This window comes from Pseudoliparis swirei, chromosome 7 (genome assembly GCF_029220125.1).
Source record: "Pseudoliparis swirei isolate HS2019 ecotype Mariana Trench chromosome 7, NWPU_hadal_v1, whole genome shotgun sequence".
Lineage (NCBI taxonomy): Eukaryota > Metazoa > Chordata > Actinopteri > Perciformes > Liparidae > Pseudoliparis > Pseudoliparis swirei.
This window is the reverse complement of record NC_079394.1, coordinates 24,055,129-24,078,102: the sequence shown is the minus strand read 5'-3', so window position 1 is coordinate 24,078,102 and position 22,974 is coordinate 24,055,129. Positions and strand designations below refer to the sequence as shown.

Sequence of the window (22,974 nt, the reverse complement as noted above, 5' to 3'; positions counted from 1 at the left end):
ATGGATCCAAAGACATTCCTGTTTTTATTGAGGGTGAATGTTGTATTGCAACCCTGGAGAGGACGCTGCCGGGGGGGTAGGGTGTGAAATCTAGAACAACCGATCAGAATGGAGTCCTAATCTAAAAGAAGAGCACGTGTCCTCAGGAAGAGATGTCTCTTTCTGTCATCATAGTATCCCCCCCCCCCCTCCTCTCGCTCCTCTGCCTCTCAGGGCCAGGCGAAGGTCTTTGCGTTGCTGGAGGGGTTCGACCCGGTGCCGGAGGACGCAGAGGTCTACGTTGTTTTGGAGGGATCCACTCTGATCCATGTCACCAGGGCTCACAGTGATGTCATGCTATGCTTTATAGTGCCGGGTATGCTCGTGTGTGTGTGTGTGTGTGTGTGTGTTGCCGTGTTGCCGTGCCATTGGATGAGTTTGTTGTGGTAATTTGCTACATTTATTAATGATAAAATGCTGGTTGCGGTATCCTGTCTAATAAACTCAGGAACAGTATATCACTTTTAATCACACACACACACACACACACACACACACACAGTCTGTGGCTTGAGGTCTGGAAAGGCACAGCATCTTATCAGCTTCCTCTCAGGAGGGAATCGGCTCCATAAACAGTATGTCAACATTAGCAAGCCTCCGTGCGGTTTGACACAGACGACCTGCAGGCCTGAGCACTCGCCACAATGGCGGTACTATTAAAAGCATCAACAATAAGTAGAAAGGGTCTTTAATATTCAAAATGACAACTTGAGAACATTATTTTAACCACAAAATGGACTTTCTTAGGCACTTTCAAGGGTTGAAACTGAGTCTGTTTCATTTAAATATATTAATTTAATGTATTCATCAATAAACAAGTATTCTTGGATAGATTTGTGTAGCATCAATTTCCACATATATTTGTATCTTAAAAAAAGGTTTTGTTTGTAGAATAAAATAACATAAATCTGCCCAGAGTGAAGTCCGGCTTGTTGCTGTGTTGTTTTCCCTCTTAGGACACAACCTGGCGGAGGTGGTCTCTGTGCAGGCCTACCTGTGCTCTGAAACCACACCCGTCACCTGGGTGGGCGGGGCTTCACTGGAGTACATCCAGGATGATGCTCAGGTAGGGACAATAATACAAAGACCATCCTTTTACATTTCATGTAGTTTTGTGCAAACCTGTGGTGAAAAGAATTGCACACACATGCATACATGTAAATATACATGGCAATAAAAAGTTTCTGATTCTGATACACCTCGAGTACACAGATTCTTCATGCTGTGCAAAAAACAAAAAAAAACACTGGATGTCATATTTGGTTGAAAAACAGTGCTTGCTAAAAGAATCAAACCATTTCAAAGGAAAGTGAATCTCACGCCTCGAATCCAACGCTTGTTTTGCATTGAAAAAACAGAAATCACCAGTTGCATATCTAGTTTGGACTTGTTTTTTTAATCACAGCTTCTATCTTATTCACTACTGCCAACATTCTCAGGACCTGGCGGAGCACCTGGTGGTCCACGGGCATTGCCTGAGCTCCGCGGATCACAGCGAGCTGAGCAGCCTCTTCAACCTGGGCCAGGAGAGCTCCCGCTGGGCGATGGACCGCCGCGCGGCGCTGGCCATGGCCAACCTGGAGATCCCCCGAAGCTGGAACGTGCTGGGGAGCCGCGGCGGAGACGGTGAGGATGGGAATATTCCATCACGCTGGGCAGGTGTGTTAATAAGAAGCACATCTGGATTTTATTTAATTTTTTTCAATATCGGTGAGCATTTTAGAAATGTGATAAAAGGAAGGTTTAGGAAGCTTTGTATTTGAAAGACATTGCTTTCACAGGGCAGATGCAGGGAGGGAAGTAGAGAGATCTACTCTTCACCCCCCCCCCATTTTTTTTCCTTCACCACCATCATTCCCATTTTTCCATCTTTACTGGACTCACATCGGAAGTGAACACGGTCACATGTGTGCTCCTGTTGAATTCATCAAAACCAATTAAGCAGCATGTAATGTGGTTAATAGAGCCTTTCCTTCTGGAAGTAGCCCGAGGCAGAGCTCAATAAATCTGAGGGCATGTGTGTGTGTGTGTGTGATATATGTATGTGTGTGTTCACGAGATGCCACCATCTGTTTCTATGATCCGAGTGTTTGTGTGGGGCCTCCTACACGCACACAACAAACTGGATTTGGCATTAACATAGTTAAGGCCGTCTGTTTCATCGCAGCGTCTCCTTCTAAATGTCTGCCGTTAATTCGATAACGCTGCTCGTGACATCACCGCTGATGCTGTACGCGACCGAATTATACATCTTCTTCATCAATAACATTTAGTTTGGTGCGTTCAGTTGGTACGTTGGGCCTTTTTCAAAGGGACTGGAAGAACTAGAAACACTCAACCTCATTCTGTCAACGCAGCTTGATCGGAGCTTGGAATCTGAGTTTCTCTCTGGTTACAGCTATGAACATTTTTCTATTCACATTTTTATTACAGCTGGCAAACGTTTTATCTTTTGAACCACGTCTGTACAGCTCAACAAGGCCTGCACCCTGGCGCACAATGTTCTCGGATAAACATAGAAGCCGAATTGTTAAGAACCAGAAACTCCAGTTCTCAATCTTTTGTAGCTCAAGGCCATCTTCTGATTAGAAACATTCATAAATTCAAAGTCCGATAAATTCAAATAAATGACAAAAAACAGAACATTCAAAAAGAGGAGGATAAATAAACGGAAGTTATGCCACTGTACCAAAACACACATTCTGCTTACCCTCAACCATCACTGCCTACTATTGTGAATCCATATTCAACGTATTCATTATCTCACCACCCGCGTTGTAGCTTTTGTCTCCCACGTCACGTTGTCATGAAACCTAAGTGGTCATTTAAACTAAGCTTTGTTTGGATTATTATGTTTTGTATTCATGTGAATTATCAAGCACGTTTTAGATTTTACATCAACAAGCTTTTAAATGACCAAAATGTCTTTAAAATATATAATTAGAAGCATCCGTGCAGTTACATGTGCAGCCCACCAGATGGCGCTCAGAGGCGGACCAGTGGCCCAGAGGTTGCAAACAGCTGCTGTGGTTATCGCTTGCACCAGTATGGAGGCATATATCTTTAAATAAGTCAAACAATACTGCTTTCAGTTTAGATTTTATTTTATTGAAATGGCTCCTTTGCGGCAAACATCTATTGCGATGAATGTACTTTTTGTTTTGTTTTTTGCAGCGTTGAAGCTGTTGATTGTGTTTCATATTTGAGGCGAAGTACCGTCTCATGAACAGACCAGCAGTCAGTGTGGACCGTATGAATTCCGTCTCTCTTTGCCAGTGTGTGATCTCTGTTTTTTAAAAACCTCTCATCCTCATCAATTTGGACAGCATCCGTCTGGCCTCTTGGCTCCTCTGTGAGTTTGCCTTGAGAAACGGGGGCGCACTGCAGTCTGCTGGATTGGCTGGTTAAACCGCTCACAGACGCTGTCAAATTACATACTTTAACTCAAGGAAGGAATAGTCTAAGATTCACTGAATTGCTTTCGTCTCCAGAGCTCGATTCCGAGATGTTATCTGGACACGGGTCTTGTTGGGTCTGCTTTGAGTGTCAGAATAAAAGAAAAGCTGCCACCACTTTGTCTTTATCGCCTCAAAGTGGGTCAGTGGAGCGGAGAGATCCAGCGGGGCGGGGGAGAATAAATCAATCATTGACATTTAGGTTAACTATCAAAAGCAGGTTGGTATCAAGACGACATTCTTGCGGTGTTAGTTTCCTCCTATTAATCTCACGTTTCACCCACTGGCTCTCTAGTTGTACTCTCCCCTCCCCCTCCTTCCAATCGGCAGCTGTCTTAGATCCCTCTGCAAACCTTTTGTCTGTTATTATATGTCTCTTCCCCCTGCGTTCTCCAGAGCACACCCTCAGGGAGTCGCCCCTCCACCTGGCCGTGCGGTGGGGTCTGTGTCGGCTGGCCGAGCTGCTGCTGTGTCAGCCCGGCGGTCTGATGGCCGTGAATCTGCCGAACGAAGAGGGGGTCACGCCGCTTCAGCTGGCGCGGACGGCGGGCCACGGCGAGCTCCTGCAGCTGCTCACACAGTAAGAGCAAACCCCCGCCATCCCTCAGCTAGACCGCTTCATGCTGTTCAGAGGGTCGCAGGGGGGGGCCGCCCTGGGCCGGAGCCGACCCCAGCTGACCTTGTGTACGCGCTGGACGGACGCCAGTCAATCACAGGACTTGCGTACAGTTTATTTACACACAAAACACGTGTTAGTATTACCTGTCAAACTCAGGAATGCGTTGTGCCCGATCAGTCGGGCTCAATGGGGATCCGTACATCTTGAAGGCCATCCCCACGATGGTGCTTTTAGACCATTTGTTATATGGGCCGTAGGGATTAAGCTAACCCCCCCCCCCCCCCGTTGTGCTGCAGCCCACCCAACCCTCTAGCCACGCCTCCGGCTGGTCTGTCCCAGGTGTGGGTGGACCGGTCTCGTTTGCTGAGGTTCTGCCACGATACGGGGAACCTGACTCTGACGGTCCGACAGAACCTGCGGTGGAGCTCAGAGGAGAGCCGGCACGCTGACGTCCTGCTTCTCAGGGACCGGCTCAGGGATGAGGACTTCCTCAGAGAGGTGAGTTTGAGTTATGGGCTTGCAAATACACCTGCAGTTTAGATAAAACATTCTGCAACTGATGTAACTGAATAAAGGCAGTTCGGTAAGCACATAGTCAGCATCAGTGCATATTAGTTAGCAGCATCTTCTGACTGAAGCGGTGCCTTTCCTCCCACAGATCAAAGCTCTGAGGAGGGACAGCGTGGCGACCATCTCAGGGAAGGAAGAGCTGGTGGACGATCCCACAGAGAACGGTACCACACATACATTCCTCATATGAAACGAAACCACCCGGTCTTATCTTTTAATTAGTTTGAGTTTCTTTACAAATATGCGGTGGTCTTCTTTTTTTGTGGTTCTGGTGATTTAAGGCTTAATGCCGGTGTGTATATTGGCTGCTCTCCTGTGGGTTCTTAAGGTATTGCAGGTCGAGAAGAAGGTCAAGAGGGTAGGGGAAGTTAAAGTAAGATATAGAAGGAATCAGACTGTTGCAGTTCAGTGAAAGAGGAGTTACGTGATCATAAGCAGCCAAACATTAAAAAAATGTCGGAGCAGGCTCAAAAAACCTTGGATGATATGGATCAGGATTGAGCCTGTATTTACAAGATGGACACATAACTTCCAGATCACTTGGCTTATCCTCACCAATGACATTCAAAATATCAAAAGTTTATTAAACAAACTGCGCTCTTTAAAAACAAAAAAGGGATCATCTACAGACATTAATGAATGTGCATTGTCCCATTAAAATCAAATCAACATAACTATTAATTAGGGTCCTCTTGACGACTTCTGCATTTTGAGAAATTATTAGGGATCTCCTGCCGACTTCGTCGTAGAGGAACCTATTGTATTTCGAGGAATTATTATTCTTTTCCTCTCCAAAGAAACGTGTTCCAGATGTATTGATCATTCCCCAAACCATGTTAAATTTCACATGCATATCCATACTTGTGAAACATTTTCGACAACTTTATGTGGTTCATTATTGGTTCAATCTCATCAAAAGTCTTTAAATTTTTGTTTATATCTAATTGATTTTAGAGGATATGGGCCAATGAACTTCTAAGGGGTGTGGCCTAATATGTATAGAAACATAACTTCCAAAATACGTGGCCTATCTTAATTAAATGTGTAGCCTATGTCCACATGGCATCACTTAAAGTAACATTATGTAACAATTGTACCTTAAAATAACAGCTTGAAAAAAATTGTGCCACTACAATGACTTTTAATATGGCGATTTGCGCCTCCGCCATTGCCATCGGGGGTCTGTGGGGAAATAACTCCGCTATGTAGGATTCTGGAGCCGCCCGATCCGGGGCGGATGTACTTCGACCTGCTTTCTGGCAGTGATTACGCAATGTCATAAAGTGCCACTCCACGCTCGCAGCTACAGTATAAGGGTAGCTTTTTGGTGTTGTCAACAATATTGTATTCGATCACACGTACTCCACATTCAAACATTTAGAAAACGCGATCGGTATTTCATCTAAACTAAATGTTGTCATTCTTTTGGTTATGTTGTAACAATTCGCCCTTAGCAACTCAATCAAGGGAAAAAGGTACAATACGCTAAAAAAAAAAGGGAATGGGCGGATCTGCGAATTCTGGTGTTAACTTTCTCTGCTCAAATGGTCGTAAAAGAAAAACACACAGTCGATATGCGGAAACCCAAATGTTATTATATTAAATCAAATTCAATGCATCTGCAAGCCCCCAAAATGAACACATACACTACAAACAATCAAACCCACTCAAAACGAAGTATAATCCCCGGATCCCGACAGCCCAAAAGTCTTTGCAGTCCCCCCAAACAAAAGTAAATGACTGCACGCGCACCCCCCCCCCCCCCCCCCCAAAAGCCGGCAAACAGCTGACCGACCAGGCGGAAACCTGGCGAGGCGCCGCGTTCAATCCCCGCGCTACTTCACCCTAGTCCGATCGGTGCTGGGCCAGTTCAGTGTTCCTGCGCAGTCTTCGTATTAGCAGGGCTCTCAAGTTTTGAAGACAGGCAAGAGTGACATTTCCATCAGCATGTTTGGAGCGCGCCTGTCAGCGCGCTCCAAACAAAAAAAAACTCGCGTCACCTCCCCCTCGTCACCTTTTATAACCCGTGACACGTACAAATAATAACAATAATAATAATTATAATACAGGACAACACATGATCCCAACTCAATACAAGTGTATGCCAGGCTGCATCTATCGTAACTGGGTATTTACGACACTGAAGTAAATGTTAAATACCTCAAAAACTGAAGGGGGCGCTAAAAGGGAAAAACTACATAATGGGGCTTTAACGTACTCCAATTTTATACATTAGGTGGCACTGCAGCCAATCGCTCAATGTCTGCATTTTTGTAAAATAATTAACTCCTTCTATATGAAGTTGGGCAACCCATTTCTCTGATATTTTTTAAACTATCGGTAAGATGCAAATTGGTCTGTAGTTAGACATGTCAGATTTGTTCCCAGACTTGAAGATTGGGGTTACCGCCGCCATCTTCCAGGCTGAGGGGACCACTGCATGTTTGAGGGATAGGTTAACCAGAAGGGTTACGGGTTGGACTAAGGAGTCCTTATGTTCTTTAAGAAGGTTGGCGTTAATGCCAAATACATCCTTGGCTTTGGAGCTTCTCATACCACTAATGAGCTTGGCTACCTCTGAGTCAGTTATTTCAGTGATCTAAAGGACAGATGGGATAGAGTTGACCGGATTCCTTATTGCATTCAGGAGAGGAGAAGAGCTTGGCCATCTCATCCACTGACTCCCAACAAAAATGGTTTAGACTAGTAGCCAGAGCGATGGGATCCCTCACTGAAGAGTCATTTATAGAGAGCTCTAGTTCCTTGTCCTGTTTGCATTTATGGCCAACCAATTTGTTAACGTTTTGCCAGATAGTTTTTCCGTTAGCTTGTGCATTTGCGATGATTTCCAGGAAAAAGTTGGCTTTAGCCTTACGTAACGTCTGAGTAACTTTATTTCTGCTCATTGTAAATCTTAATCTGTCGGTACCCAGTCCGGTCTTCAGGGACTGTTTCAACAGTATGGCTCAAGCAGACGTGAGCACTCTACATTCCTCTTTATTTCTCCCTCTACTGATGAAAGGGGCCATAATCTCTTTGACTGACCTGTTAAACAGATCACCACCACTCTCAGGGCTCATACATGTGAGTCATTTGGCCCAGTAATCGTGTAGGACTGCCGCTAGGTTATGTTGGTGTTTTTTAAAATATGAATTCATAACAGGGCGTGGAATGAACTTGTTTTGAAAAGGAGTTGGAGAATCGTGACTTAGTTAATTTTCTGGAGAAAAGAATTGCATTGTGATCCGAGAGACCTGTGAGAAGGTTAGAGGGGCTACACTTCGTTCAGGTCTGTTTGAAAATAGCAAATCATTTCTAGTTTCGGAGTAGTTAGTTAACCTGGCGGGTTTTCCAATCAGCTGGGATAAGTTGAAATGATCCATGGTTTGTTTAAGTTTGTTTCCGTCTTTCCTCAGTATGGCCTGCATGGTGATTTAGGAGGGCCTTTACCTATTTGAGTTGATTTTTTTACTTTTTTTATTTGCCTTACTCGTATTGCTATTCTCTGCTATTATGCAATGTTGCGAGTATTATGTATTTTACACCTAAAAAATTTTTTTCTAGTGTTCTTTTGTTTTATATTTTTATTTTATAGTATATTTTTGTATTCTTCTGTCTTAATCTTAAATTAAATTCTGGCACATGAATTTCCTTCTGGAAATCTCATCTTTTCTTAGTTTATTTGATCTCATCTCATCATATTTCAACTCAATGTGCACGAGCTCCAAGAAATTTAACCATAACTGATGTTACAAAAAGCAATGATTAAAGAAAAAATCTATTCAAACGGCGTCTTAATGCCTTATTTATTTCCATCTTCCGGATGTTTGATTAGTTCTGCCATTTTAAAAATTGTTTTATATTATTTTAATGTATACTCTTATGTCTTCTGAAGATGTTATCACCTTTTTAAAAGTAGAACATGTGACATCACAGAAAAGATATCACGAGGCCACGAATTAGAGACTTGAAGAAGGAAAACAAAAAATGGAGAAAACTTGTATTTAATGAACATCTGTGGAAACTTAAGGTTGAACATTGTACATTAAACCATTTATTTTCCTTCCTTCCATTGTCTCGTGGACCTCTGGGCCTTCAGATGAATCTTTAGCTGCAGCGAACTCGAAAGAAGTGAACATCTCTGATCTGTTGGCTCCACCTAAAGTTGATTTGATGTAACAGCAGCAGTTTGACAGGAATGGGAGATTTTGATTCTGGGTGCCTGTTAAATAGAAAGTGAACAGTTTTAATACCAATCTGAAATTTGGAAACTGGTAAGTATATTATATATTGTATGACGAAGTCATCCTTGAGGACCCTATTGAAATTGTTAGGACTTTTATTATTCTTCCTCTTCGAATTTCTATTTTTGAACATTTATATTGGGGGTACTTGCCAGCCTCGAAAACTCACCAAATGTAAAATAGCCGTCTGATATAGACGTCAAAGTTTGGTTTTCAAAAATGGCTCTTTAGCGCCCCTTCAAAGTTTGAACGGCAACGCCCCTCACCCAGAATATCCCATTGACTAGATATTTTTCACTAATGTCCATTTTCACATGCTCCAAAAAAGCCTGACCCCTCAGCTCCGCCCACTTTGATTTTCCGCCATTTTGAATTTTGAAAAAAACACATTTTTCCACATCTCCTCCTAAACGCTGGGTCCGATTCACACAAAACTGTCTGTGGTTCATTATTGGTTCAATCTCATCAAAAATCGTTAAAAGCTTTGTAAGCAGATGTGGAATGTGCAGCGGTCCTGTCTGTATACCCAGTGTTTACACAAATATGGTAACTGAGGAATAAAACAACGTGGGGCATCACTGGGTTTCAGTGGAACTCTTGTCATCAAAAAGTAAAACTTTATTTGTCACGTCAACTTCAGTACCTCTAATTGGCTGTTCTCTTTGTCCATCAAACATGAACTGAAATAACCCTATAAGGCCTGCATACCACAATACAAATATATACATCGAATAATTGAGAACATATTTCCTTGTGTATGTTACCACCCCCACATGTTCTCACATTGATATCTTGAAAATAAACAAAAACATCACCACAAGGTTTTGTCCCCTTTCATCATGTACATTTCCATACACATGGTTAATCCTCAAACATAAACGTTTCAAACTTATTCAACTTACACTTTGTTGCAGGTTTTGTCATCACATCTGCAACCATCTGGTCGGTTGGGCAATCGGTCAAACTAATTCTCCCATCATTCACAGTTGACCTTATGAAACGATACTTGATGTCGACATGTTTACACCTCAGTCTTCTGACAGGGTTCTTTGCTAAAGCTATTGCACCTTGGTTCTCCTCATATCCTGAGGTGGTGCATATTGACATCATCAATGCCCTCGAGTAGTTGAACTAGGTGCATACCCTCTTGTGTGGTTGCGGCTAACGCCATACACTCTACCTCACAGGTTGAAGGTGCAACAGTGGGCTGCTTCTTGGATTTCCATGAATTCAAAGGACCATTCTCATGTAGGCTTGGACAGTAACCTGTTGGGCAGCTGTCGGTTACATCAGCTGCCCAATCTGCATCACTGTATGCATGTAGCTCCAGTTTCTCACTGGCACATTTTCTGGAACACAACTCTTTGTCAATTGTGCCTTTCAGATATCTCAGTACATGTTTTACAGTCGTCCATTGCTCTTCTGTTGGCTCAGCAAAGTATTGTGACAGTTTACTGACGACAAAACTCAGACCAGGTCTTATACATGTAGTCAAATAGACGAGGCTGCCCTCTGCCTCTCTATATCTTCTGACATCACTCACTATTTCTGAATCATCCGTGTAGTCAAGTTCTTGTTCACACGAGTTTGTTCTAGGTTTACACTGATGCATGTCAAACCTTTCAATGATTTTCTCCACATGTCTCTTCTGTGACATTTTTACCCATGTATCACTCTGGTCAAAATCAATACCAAGAAAATGTTTCAGTTTACCCAAATCTTTCATCTTAAATTTGGCTGTGAGCATCTCCTTCACAACCTTCAGTGCATTTTCATCACTGGCAGCGATGATCAAGTCATCAACCCATATTATCAGGATCACCTTTTCATTTGTTTCTCTGGTATAAACACAAGGATCGGCAGGATTTTGCACAAAGTCGTTTTCATTCATTGTTCTAATTTCTGCCTGATTGTTTTCGTCCATATGGCAATCTATTGGTGCATGTAGGGAGGCAGTTTTGACATCCATCTGAGGTAAAAATCAGGTTTTACATCAGACCCGTGTTCACATTGAAGCATGTGCAAATGTTTTTGCATCACTTTTTTTGAACATTTAATTTACATGATGTGGTCTAGACTTCACAAAGAGATGCATGAATATGTTCACATAGTCCCAGCGCCACCTACTGACCCAACTGGACTTGAATCTGCTCCAAACTTGTCATGGTTGTTACAAGTCACAGCCTGAGGATATCGACAACCCTATTTCCACTTGTCGTCAAAGCGCCACCTACTGGCAAAGGGAAAGAACACATTTTATACGATGACGTACTCTTAGTTTAGTGGCTTGAGATGCTCAAAACTCGTGCAACTTTATACATGTCAAATTGAACGCTCTTGGAACTCCACTGGACTTCCTCAAATCTACTCCAAAGTTGTCGTGCTTGTTACAAGTCACGGCTTGAAGATATCGACATGCCGATTTTCACTCTTAGTCAAAGCGCCACCTACTGGCTCAACAGGACTTGCTCGAATCTGCCCCAAACTTCCCGCCGGCGCCCCCGAACTGGCGCAGATGGACGAGGACCCGTTCATCGCTGCTCGCCGCTTTAATTCATATTATTCTTTCACATTTCTGACAAAACTCTAATAATAAAATAGCCATCGACAGATCACGGCTGGTGAGAATACTCTTTCTGCGATGGTGTTTTCCTTCTCTTTCAGTGTCAGGGTTCTCTTGTGTATATTTGTTGATATATTTAATTGGTTGGAACAAGCATTTTTAAACAGTGTCCCACTCTTTCCCCTTTCCCATGTTTAGATACCTTTTATTAATGTTTTTACATGACCCCCCCTCCCCCCACACACACACACACACTCTAATCCCTGCTTCCTGATGTCTGGGGAGCAACTACTGGGTCCTTTGATCTGGAATGCAGGTGGTAGTTAAGTGTAAAGAGATGAAGGCCCCACGGTGAACATGTCCCCAGGTTGTTAAAAAAACCTAATTGAATTAAGACTTCACGTGGCACACATATCGTTAAAAACACAGACTGGCGAACATCTGCGCTCTCTCGAGCGTCTTTTTGGCGAGTAACGTCGTTCTGTGTCTGAAGACGTTTATTTTTTCTTTCTTTCTTCCAGCACTGTATTCTGATGTCGGCGAAGCCGCCGCGGAGGAAACGGTGAGTATCTGAAATGACGACGGTCGAGCATCTCCTCTTCAGAAACACGACAGGAAATCTATTCCTGCTTCTCGTACCGCACAGTCATCGGTCCTGGTGGCTGCACTTTGAACTGTTTCGCAACAACAGGCGTCGCTTGAAAGAACAACAACACAAAAAAGAAGAAATCTTGCATATAGAATTTCTTGATTTGTAAAACTCAGTGTGTTTTTTCCAACGCCTGTGCACATGATCCCAATCATCCAATAGGCGCAGATGGCTACCTTGCCATCTGACACACGTACACACTCGCTGCTCTTCTAGGTTCTCTGCTCTGTTCTCCTCAGGACTACGAGGAGGCGCTGATGTTTTGCCTAAACGAAGAGGAGGAGGAGCCATCGCAGTTGGACTGCGGTAGATATTTGTCTATTTAATTAAATTGATTATTTTTTTAAACGGGTCACGTTCCTCGGCAGCCTGTTTTTAGATACACGGTTGTAACTGTAAAGCTCTCGATCCCTCCAGGCTGCAGCGTGTGTGTGTGTGTGTGTGTGTGTTTGCGCGGTCCGAAGCCCATCGATGTTGTTTTAGGTGGCGTTGTATTTACGGAGGTTATCCCAGTGGATTCTAATTATTACTGCAGGAAGCGTTTCCTCTCCTTAACAGAACTCGGGAACCCAAGTCTCGACCATCCCGGAGGACTTGGAGATCACATTTCAGCTTCTCTTGACCCCCACCCGCTCCCCCCCTCTCTCTCTCACACACTCTGGAGTCTTGGGAGTCACGTCACTCTGTGTTTACGGCGGTCGTGGCCCCGAGAAGGAATCCTGAGTCACCCCTGTTCCTGCTGGCGGTGACACAGTCGACTCCGAACTCCGCGTGGCCGGAAGGTGGCCTCACTCTGATCTTGCGCGGGGGGAGAGAGAAAGAAACATCCTGAGGTTTAATAATTGGCTCGTATCACCACAGAGCAGGCCGATGCCTCGGTGTAAGAATGCTGCGGTCGCGTCGGGCTTCTATAACACTTGGCACTGGACGTCTGTGATCTGAATCGTCCTGAGGCTGGTGTTGTTTTCCATGGTGTACGGTTTGACCATATTGCACTGTGTGTGTGTGTGTGTTTTTTCTAATTTTCTGGTTTTTGAAGACCGCTTGCATCCGACCTCGAATGATCCCCTTAACATTTTGTTTGTGGCTCAGAATGAAGATGGCCACTTCAATCCTGTTTTTAATCTCACGGTTCCCCCTCAATGTCTAAAAAAGCCCAGACGAAGAATAATGATGTCATTATACATGTTGTTCTTTCGGGATTACAATGCCTATTTTGACCCCTTGATGAATTTCAACTCCTCATTAGACATTCTTGAGCTGTCTGGTGTAACAAGTGACCGGCAGGGTTTTCTATTGATTGATGTTTTGTTTTTAACGAACAAGTGAAGCATGTCGTCGGATTCCAGATCCTGTTTTTATCGGCGAGCCGATGCGTCATCGGAGAGACAGACGGGGCTTCTGTGGCCAGAGCTTCAGCAAGGGATGAGGAATTTAGAGCGTAGCTGTCATGCCCCCTCCTCATCCTCTCTCCGATTCAGATGTCATGGCCGGGATTAAATACAGCAGAGCCACGGCAGGTTGCACCGGCTTTCTAACGTCAGTGAAACAGTTCAAAACCTTTTAAGGGTTAAAAAAAAAAAACGAGTTCTTCTCTCTTTTTGTCTTTAAAGTCACTTTGGATAAAAGCGTCAGCTAAATGAAATGTAATGTAACGTTAAAAAAAAGAAAAATGGGGCTTGTTTGTGGCTGAATAGGGGGGTTGCCAGGGCTTTGCTGTAGTTTTCCAGCAGGATGGGAGAGTGGAGGTGTGTGTGTGTGTGTGTCAAATAGAGGGATGAGGGAGAGAGAGAGATTTATGATATGAATAGTTTGGCGGCGTGACAACAGACAGCGAACGCAACGCCAGGAACGCTAACAAGGGTCTCTGACCCCGGGCCGAGGGATCTAATTGGAGACCGGAGAAAAAGAAAAAGGGATTAAAGGCCACGCAGACCCCCACAAAGGCAGCATTAATGCCCACCAGTACAGCGCCAACACCACCCCCCCCCCTAGTATAAACACACACACCCTCACACAGCAACCGCTTTCTACAGTCTCTTATATGCCACCCACGCCCCTTCTCATATATTCTGCCTCTTCCAAACACCCCTTCTCATCCCCCTTTTCTCTCTCTCTCACTCTTTGTGTTTTACATCACATTCCTCCATTTATGGGCATTTATAAAAGAAAAAGAGCCACGTCGGGCTTCTTCTTTCCACACTCACTGCCATTGTCTGATTCATCTTTTAAAAGTCACTTTTACACACACACAGAGAGAGAGACGTGGCATCAGACAGATTCGGATAATGTATGGAGTGCAGCTCTGCATATCTTCCCAGGAAATCGTATGAACTCTTGAGGGGGGGTCCGGGACTCACCTTGTCTCGCGCTGTCTGCCCCCGGTGTTTGCAGTCTCTGAAGTTCATGTTGGATTCGGGTCTCTCTCTCTCCCCGTTTCTTCCTTCTCCTTCGGTCATCCCCCCCCCCCGTACTGTGTGCATTAGATAGCTAGAAGAGACAGACTTCAGAGACTCCTAAAGTTTCGACTCAGACTCGAGAGGGGAGCAGGAAAAGAAAGTGGCGGACGGAGAACACACTGGAGCAGGGAGCTCGTGCCCCCCCCGCCCTGTCGGACAGTTGGTGCGGAGTGGTCGCAGGGGGAAGGGGAGGGTTCTGTCGGCTGGTGGGGGTTCAGGCGGAGGGGGAACATGCTGGCTCACTCGTGAAGTGTCAGAGCGTCTGGGAACAAGAAGGCAGCGCGAGCAGCAGCCCGTTGAGCCGCGCAGGGGAAACAAAGATGGACGGAGTCTGAGCCGCCGCTCACCTATAGTGTTGATATCAAACGCCGCGCGCCGCCCGTCTGGGTGAGGGTCACCCTCCGGAGGGGGGAGGTCGCGAAAGCCATGGATTCGGACTCGGACTCTCCTTTCAACTACTCCTGGCCCTCTTTCCCCAAGATGAGGATGCGCAAGAAGACGGGCAAGAAAGGTAAACCCCGGATAGAGGCTGTCGACTCGTTTCCACCCGTCACACGTGACACGACCGTCATTCTCTCCGTTGCCCTTTAGGGGGGGGGGGGGCGAGGGGACACTTTTCCGTGTCACTTTTCCGTGTCACCGGTCACGTTTGACAGAATGAACGTTTCACACCACCCTCCCGGGTGTATTTTCCACTCTGGAAGTATGACGTCATCACGTTAACGGTAAACGTTTCGCCGCAAAACGGTCACCGTGGAACAATGCCGGTAAAATTAGACCGTGCCCATCACTCCGCGGGGGCCCCCGAGTCAATCCGCGAGCGGGATGTTTGCGGCTGATGTAACTCGAGATGTGACAGTACGTTGTGGAATGTCAGACGTCCACTCGAAGCCCGTGTGTGTGTGTGTGTGTGTGTGTGTGTTTGTTTGCGTCAAATGGACCCCCTTTCGAGGAGCCCCCCTCCCCTTGCGTCCATATGTGCCCGTGATTGGACACCTGTGCTGTTAATACAATCATGATAGGCCCCTGAAGGGCCCCTTGAGGTGAGGTTTAGTGTTCACGGTTAATTCAACAGAAACTGCAACAAAACCTTTTCTTTTCTTTTCAGTTTGAACTTTGCCTCGTCACGTGAGCGCTTTAAAAAACAAGTGCCAAATTGAACCGGAATGGTGAAATGGTTCATCGCTTTGCGTGTAAGTGACTGTTGTGGAACAGAGAGAGAGTCTGAAAGGTGTGTGTGTGTGTGTGTGTGTTGGCCTCTCTTTACCGAAAGGCTCTGTGTTGCTTCCAAAAAATGTGATGCACGCTTAACACGGTGCCTTTCCTTTTTTTAAATCCAAAAATACATATTGTAATATATTTTGTGGCTTTTGAGTTCTTCCCTCTTTGGAGTTGACCTCTCTCTGGATCTGTCGGTGGCACGCTGAAACGTAAACACGACGACGGCGGGGAGCGCAGGTGTGAGGACCCAAAAGGCCAATCGTTTTAATGATTAGAACCCCCCCCCCCCCCATTAGGCAATAACAGCTCCAATGTTTCTCTCCAGAGTCACAGTCGAACCTTGAGAAAAGAGCCCTTGTGACACCCCCCTTACACGCACACCCACACACACTCGCTCGCTCTCTCTCTCTCCCTCTCCATCCTGCCTCCCTCGATCTCTCTCTCCCATGGGGTGTGCACAGGGTTGAAGGGTCACTCTCTGTGTTTAACTGCCCTGGTCTGAAAACCTGGCCACTGACTGCCGCCTTTGTCTGGGTCTACATAGAGCTCCTTGCCCCCCCCCACACACACACACACACACACACACTCACTACTGTAGAGGGCCCTCACTCAGGGACAGGCTCCGAATATCACGCCGCACGACGCGCACCGTCCGCTGAACGAAGCACTATAGAACCTGGGCCCCCAGCGCTGCTCAGCATTCCTCAACCTCCCCCCCCCCCCCCCCCCCGAAAATGAACAGCCATGCGGACGGCAATCTGCGTCTCGGGCGATAAATACGGCCCCCCCCCCCCCCCTGCGAGAAAGATTGATTCTGCCTGTGAGAAACATGAACTCCTCGCTCCTCTGTTATTCCCTCTTCCAGTTAACTAATGTTAAACACAGAGCGCAGCGGCTGACAGCCGTGTTCGCTGAGGCCGTGTTTATAGGTCAGAGAGGTGTGTGACCGATGAAGGGGGGCAGCCAGCTGTGACTTTGGACCCAGCCCCAGCACCTCTGACTATAGGACCCCGTCCGTCAAGCTCCTGGACGAGTACACAGTGGAGGGTCCCGACGTGGCTGAGGTCGAGGAGGCCCGTCACGTACGTGGTTACAGGTCCGTGTCCAGGACGGTGTTTTTGACGGTATGATACATTTAGGATTCGGGAGATGGGACTCGGGTTGATGTGGACCCCCGCCCCTTCCCCCGCGGTGCGTACTCATCTGGTGTCCTCATCAATGTCTGCTGGAGTCCCTGTTTGCCTCCTGGATTTATTGCCCCCCCCCCGCCTCGCAGGAAGCGCGGTTCTGATTTACCCACCGCCGCTGCTGGCTGCTGGGAAACTCCAGAGCAACCCGACGGTGTCCGCCACCGGCCTGATATCTGCTTGGCGAGCGGAGCTGGAAAAGAACGGGTGCCAAAGACTTGTTTTATTTTTGCACCGCTGGCATTGTTTCAGAAACCGCTTTGCGAGCGCGAGGCGAGACCGTCTTCGGGAACATAAACTGAGCTAATGAGGCTGCCTCTCCCGGTTAGTGTGACGAGCACGCCGTCACCAGAGAACGCTTGGCACCGACCTCTTCGTCATTTTGGCGATGTCGTTTTCTGTCTCCATCCGTAGGAGCTTCTTCTTTTCTTTCTTTTTTAACCAGAGCATAAAAAACAACAAAAGCGATTTTGACAAATATTCAAAATCGCGTTTCAGAAGTAACACGCTTGAAAAGAGCTGCTCACCGTACCGCGTGACCACCGAACCACCATCCGCCAGCCGTTGTTCCTACCAGTTTGAAACTTTTAATCAGTTGAACCTTTTGCGTTATAAGCATTCAATTTGGCTGATTCGTGTATTTCTACACACGCCTGTAAAGCCAAGCGGCTTTCTCGCTGCCGACTGATGAAGCCAAACGCGGAACTGCAAAGAAACTGAAGTTCATCAAATGGCCACTTGAGGCTGGCTCCAAAAGCGAGTCAGCCCTCATGGACTCCCATGTTGAGATCATAGACCGTGTATAAGACGTGGACGTGGTCATCGTGACGTCACCCGTCGCTTCGTGGAGCGCCGTTCTGAAGCCTCGAGTTCGGCAACTTGGCCGTCGCCATCTTGGCTTTTTGCTCCCAGTGAATGGAAGTGACCATATAAGGACAGCGGTGGCGTGACATCGAGACAACGTGTACGGCTCTGGTAGAGACCTGACAATCACAAAGTCAGACCCGACTTCATGGTCCGTCTGATGCTCAATGGACCATCACTTACGAAATGAACATCCATGTATTGAAGAAGACTTGAAACTAGAGATGGAGACCACAAACTCATGTTTACAATGTTTACTGAGGGAATAAATCCAGAGGGAAGTCGAGTCATTTTCTCAGAGACTTCGACACAATCGGACTTCTCTTTGCATCCGGAGGAGTTGCCCCCTGCTGGCCGGTGGAGAGAATGCAAATTGAAGGCACTTCCGCATTTGGTTTCATTAGTTTCTGTCTCTTCGTCTAACATCCCTGCTAGCCCTCTCCCTCCCTCTCATCAACCCACTGAAAGAGACACCGATTTGGCCGCGCCGAGATGAGCCGTCGGCAAACCTCCGTGTGAGGTCACCGTTTCATACAGTCTCCGTATACACACACACGCACACGCAGCATATACAGCGTGAGCCCCGTGCGCCGAATGAATGGAATTGTGTGTTCCTTTCTCGTTGTTATTCATGCTGCGCATTCACTGTTTATTTGGCGCATGTTATGTTTCAAGTGAGCCTGAACAGCGGCCGGCTTGTCCGAGGTCTCTGCTGCCGCGGCTCGCAACGCTCTGCCTCTCTTTGTGTTTGTGTGGAGTACCTGCGGCTTGTTTTCCGACCTGGAAAAGATTTCAAGGAGAAGTCGTGTTTGTGGAGAATGTTTTGGACAGAAGCAGCCTCCCAGAGAGGGGGAGGGGTAGGCGTGCGTGCGAGTGTGTGTGTGTGTGTGTGTGTGTGTGTGTGTGTCTTTTTGAGAGCTGTGAGTGTTTAACGGCGGCACCAGGCCGCTGCTCACAGGGACTCTACTGTGTTGGAAGGGGTTTCCTCTCAATGCCACTGTGTGCTCACCGGGAGTTGTTTCCACTCGAATCGAAGGCAGGGCGGGGAACTTTTCGCACGCCCACTCGTGTGTGTGTGTGTGTGTGTGTGTGTGTTTCAGATAGACACTCATAAAGGGAATCTCGCTCCTGAACAATGTCGTGCGAACCGCCCAGGACGTCCACCTCACTTCCGGTGTTTGTGAGATGTTTTTTTTGATGTTGCTGTGGAAACCAAATGAAGTATCGGGAAAAAAAATCACTCTCTCTCTCTTTCCCTCTCTTTGTGTGTGGCTCCCTTCGCTTTTTTTTTGTAGAGAAAAGCCAGTCCACAAGGGAGAGCCAGGCCCAGTCCCCGACTCTAGCTGCTGCTGCCAGACTCTCAGCGATGATACACGGCAAAGGCCGAGTGTACGCCAACGCCATGCTGGTGGACCAGGTGAGACGGGCGGCCTATTAAGTCTGAACCGGACCGGTCGTGTGATGTCAAATGTTTCACGTTGCCGTTCCAGGTGGATGGATCTGATATTAAATACCGGTCTCCAGAGGAGGAGGAGGAGGAGGAGGAGGAGGAGAGGAGGAGGTGAGCTCTGAGCCCCGTCTCGGCAGCCCATGCTGGGACTCCTTTTCCACGGGTCCAGCGGCCCCGGCGGGGGACTGTTGCCAGAACCGGCACCCGGCCTCGCCGCGTGGCGGGGAGAGGGGCACCCGAGGCCCAGAGAGCCTCGAGCAGCGGTCCCCGCGGCGCACATCTCCCCCCTCTCCCCTCGCCTCCTCCCCGTCTTTTCCTTCCTCCCCACTGGCTTCCGCCTTCCGCTTGTTCGAGGGGGCTCCGAGGCGTCCGGCGCAGCCCTGCCTGCCAGTTTCTCCTGCTTTGAACCAGAGAGGATGCAGCTTGACCGAGGCGAGCCGGGGCCTGAGGTAGGACGCTATAATCGCTGACTGATAAAGAAAAGAAGGTCAAATAAATGGCCGAGCTATTCTATTTAATTTGCAGAACCCTTTTAACGTGAAAACTGTAATTGGAGTGAGTTTTTTTTTCTTGCGTTGAAGTTCGAGAACAACCACGTTAAGGCCGAGCGGATTTCTTTTTTAGTGGCCGATTATAAAATCGGCGCAATTCAGAAGAAAGCTGTCGCGGTCGTTCGCCCTGGGACTAACGCATAGCGCAGCGAGCAAGTGGCATCCGTTGTGCGTTTCAGCAACGAGCATTTTGTGCCGTGACTGTGGCCGTGAAGGTGCGGAAAGTGACAGGAAGCCCGGACACAATTGGTGTGAGGTCGCTGAACATTCCTCCCAGTTTCCTTTAGAGCTGCAGGATCCTCTCCGTTAGCACCGAAGCACTCGGCGGCCACTTTATTAGGAACGCTTGTACAATCTAGGGTGATCCGATACAACTTGAGTTTGTCTCTCTCTCTCTCCGGAACATCTCTCTCGATGTCATGGAGTCCAGAGCCACGGCACCACCAGCTATGACCTCAGGAATAAACATGACTAATTAACTCCATGAGTCCACGGGGATTTCTAAGATCAAGACCTTCTCTGCTCAACTAAATGATGTGAGTCAGCGTGGACCCACTGTGTTACCAACTGTTTTGCGTTTGTTTGTTTATTTGTGTGTGTGTGTAAATAGTCCCAGTCTCGAGTGTGACAGCGGAGAGGACGACATCCTGGGACACTCGTACCCCTGCGCCGCTGCAAAGAAGCAGTTTGTCCTGCGGTCCAGCTCACGGGAGGAGAGGGACTGCTTTGATCCGTCACCAGACTTTAACCGCACGCTCTCTGACAGCTCGCACACACCCGCCAAGGTACACACACACACACACGCACACACACACACACACACACACATTGGGATGGTTTCTCTACATCAGAATCAGAATCAGAAACCGTTTATTGCCAGGAATGTTTACACAAACGAGGATTTTTTTTGGCGAAAGGTGCAACATTAGACTGTATGACAAACAACAATCAACACGACAGCAACAGTGCAAAGTGTGTATGAACTTAAGTATAAGATAAGATAAAGATAAATAAAGATAAACAAATAAGATAAAGATAAATAAAGATAAACAAAGATAAACAAATAACGTTAAAGTGTTTAGGTGTGTGTTTCAAGAGACATGTGTGTTTAAGTTAAAGTGCATGTTAAAGTGACATGTGTGTGGAGGAGGCCTCCAGGAGGGAAGAAGAAGGAGGAGGGAGGAGGAGTAGGAAGAAGAAGAAGAAGGAGGAGAAGGAAGAGGAAGGAGGGGGAAGAAGGAGGAAGAAGAGGAGGTAGTCCTGGGGGTGACAGTCAGTCAGTGGGGGACCCGGGCTCCATTGATGAGCCCGACTGCCGACGGGAAAAAACTTTTGGTGTGCATGCTTGCTTACTTCTTTTAACTCATTCAGTTGTGTGTATCGGTCTTGATTTCAATGATCATTTATAACCTTTTCTTCTTCTTTTTTTTGTTGCATGAAGATTTATAGTAAAAGTGCATTTACAAACACCCCAAACTGTAAATTGAAAAAGTAAAGCGCCCTGACGTCGATGTGGACCAGAGAGTTTGAGCTTCCTGCTCCCAGACATAACCCTGTGAACTTTACCGCTGTGCCTGATCCGTTTCCTTCTGATCCGCTTCCTCGGCCCAGAACCCGGAGGAAGCCGAGGTTCGCCTGCGCTCCTACTCGTACACTTCGCCCAAGGCGAAGCCGTCGCGGCCGCTGCTGAACGCCACCATCAGCGACCCAACAGAAGGTGAGTGAACGTTGACCCCCCCACCCGCCCCCTTTTGCCCCCGTGACCTTAAGCCAGCTGAATGGACACGTGTGTCACATGGGTGTCGTAAATCAACGACGCCTCCTGTGAAGTGTGTGTGTGCGCTTTTGATGCGCCGCCGTTTGCCCATAGCGTTGAGCGCTCTGTCCCCCCGTCGACATGGTGGCGGTCGCTCTGCTCCAAGCTTTCCGCCGTTCCAGTGTGTCTCTGTGCTCTTTCTGGTGACCCGTGTAATAAACTGCCGATCTTTAAGAGTTGCATATCTGGTACATTTCAACTGCACCCAGTGTGATTGAAAAGATTAGAAGATGGAAAGATCTGGGGTGAGTTTGGAGGTTGAATAAGCCGTTTGGAGAAACCCAATAACTTTGCTCACATTTTGCTTGCAGCTAAATTTGCCCTCAAAGGCGCTGACCGCACAGAGTATTATTTTGCATTGCTAAAAGATCAAGAGCAGACGTCCTCCGAAGAGCAAACGACAACAACAGTCTCCCATCGTCCACTCATTTAAATGATAACGTGCAGAGGTCTGGATCTTTCTTTTCTTTTTTAAATACATCCCAAAATACTCTGGAGGCAAATCTTTTGGATCTTCTGGAGGAGGAGTTGTTCCTACCCTGGGGCGGCTGCTCTGCTTCCATCTTGCTGCATATTTCTTTGTCTCCCTGTTGAGTTTTGGCTTTCCATCTTTGGTGTCATCTGCTTCTTCGAGGAGAAACTCACACGCTGTGTTTGGTGTCTCTTCGTCGGGGTCTGGCTGGATCCGGGCTGCTTCTCCCGTTTTCCTCTAACTCCATTCTGATCGGGGATGATGTTTTGAACCCACGTGACTTCCTCATTTGCTCTTTTCTTTACAGAGCAGAGAGCATTCAGCCTGTCCGAGACCACCAGAGAAAAGAGGTAAAACGAACAATCGGCGTGTCATTTCACGAGCTCAGGGACAATTCCTTCCTCTTTTCATTTATTAGATGTTCCTACATGCGTGTGCGTTCTCACACGTGTCTCCAGTATTCAACCTGCGGTTGGAGTCTGAGTGTGAGCAGGATGTGACATCCTTCCTGATTCCAACCTTTAACATCAAAACGCTCCTGCATTCCAGACCTCGGACACATCTCAGTCAATCTGTTTTACAGATTATGTCAACATGTTGTGACATAATGTTTTGGTTGTAGATCTTTAATTATATGTATTTTTTAAACAGGCGTACTGAATTAACATTTGCTTTACAATATCTCACCCTGTCGCACATTTTGCCTTTTTTGTCTCTGTTCACTTTTTTTATCCCACAATCTCATCTTCATCTTGCAGTTCATTTCACTTCACCGCCTCCTAAACGTGTCACGCGCTCACACGTTGTTGTTTTTT

The 22,974-nt window shown here is 46.8% G+C and overlaps 2 protein-coding genes and 1 long non-coding RNA gene across 5 annotated transcripts in view; 2 read left to right on the top strand and 1 right to left on the bottom strand.

Annotated features, from left to right (window-relative positions):
• The first annotated feature begins 1,273 nt into the window (after positions 1-1,273).
• LOC130196140 (rho guanine nucleotide exchange factor 28) lies at positions 1,274-12,445 on the top strand. The gene is made up of 4 exons (XM_056418021.1): positions 1,274-4,074; positions 4,410-4,611; positions 4,772-4,847; positions 12,012-12,445. Exons 1-4 carry the CDS (start codon positions 3,545-3,547, stop codon positions 12,062-12,064), a joined length of 861 nt encoding a protein of 286 aa, XP_056273996.1. The 5' UTR covers positions 1,274-3,544; the 3' UTR covers positions 12,065-12,445.
• On the bottom strand, positions 8,672-15,109 carry LOC130196141 (uncharacterized). Of its 3 annotated transcripts, none has more exons than XR_008832185.1 (3): positions 14,500-15,109; positions 12,797-12,937; positions 8,672-8,905 (listed from the first exon to the last, which is right to left on the bottom strand). It is a non-coding gene; the product is annotated as an uncharacterized LOC130196141 (long non-coding RNA). The 3 variants fall into 3 exon arrangements; XR_008832187.1 differs by having other exon boundaries at positions 12,797-12,932; XR_008832186.1 differs by lacking the exon at positions 12,797-12,937.
• LOC130196139 (rho guanine nucleotide exchange factor 28-like) overlaps positions 12,297-22,974 on the top strand; it is a 23,471-nt gene continuing 12,793 nt past the window's right edge. Inside the window, 7 exon segments of the mRNA XM_056418020.1 lie at positions 12,297-12,445; positions 19,166-19,287; positions 19,361-19,417; positions 19,420-19,769; positions 20,482-20,656; positions 21,483-21,588; positions 22,467-22,509. Coding sequence (XP_056273995.1) covers positions 12,397-12,445; positions 19,166-19,287; positions 19,361-19,417; positions 19,420-19,769; positions 20,482-20,656; positions 21,483-21,588; positions 22,467-22,509 — 902 coding nt within the window. The 5' untranslated portion in view covers positions 12,297-12,396.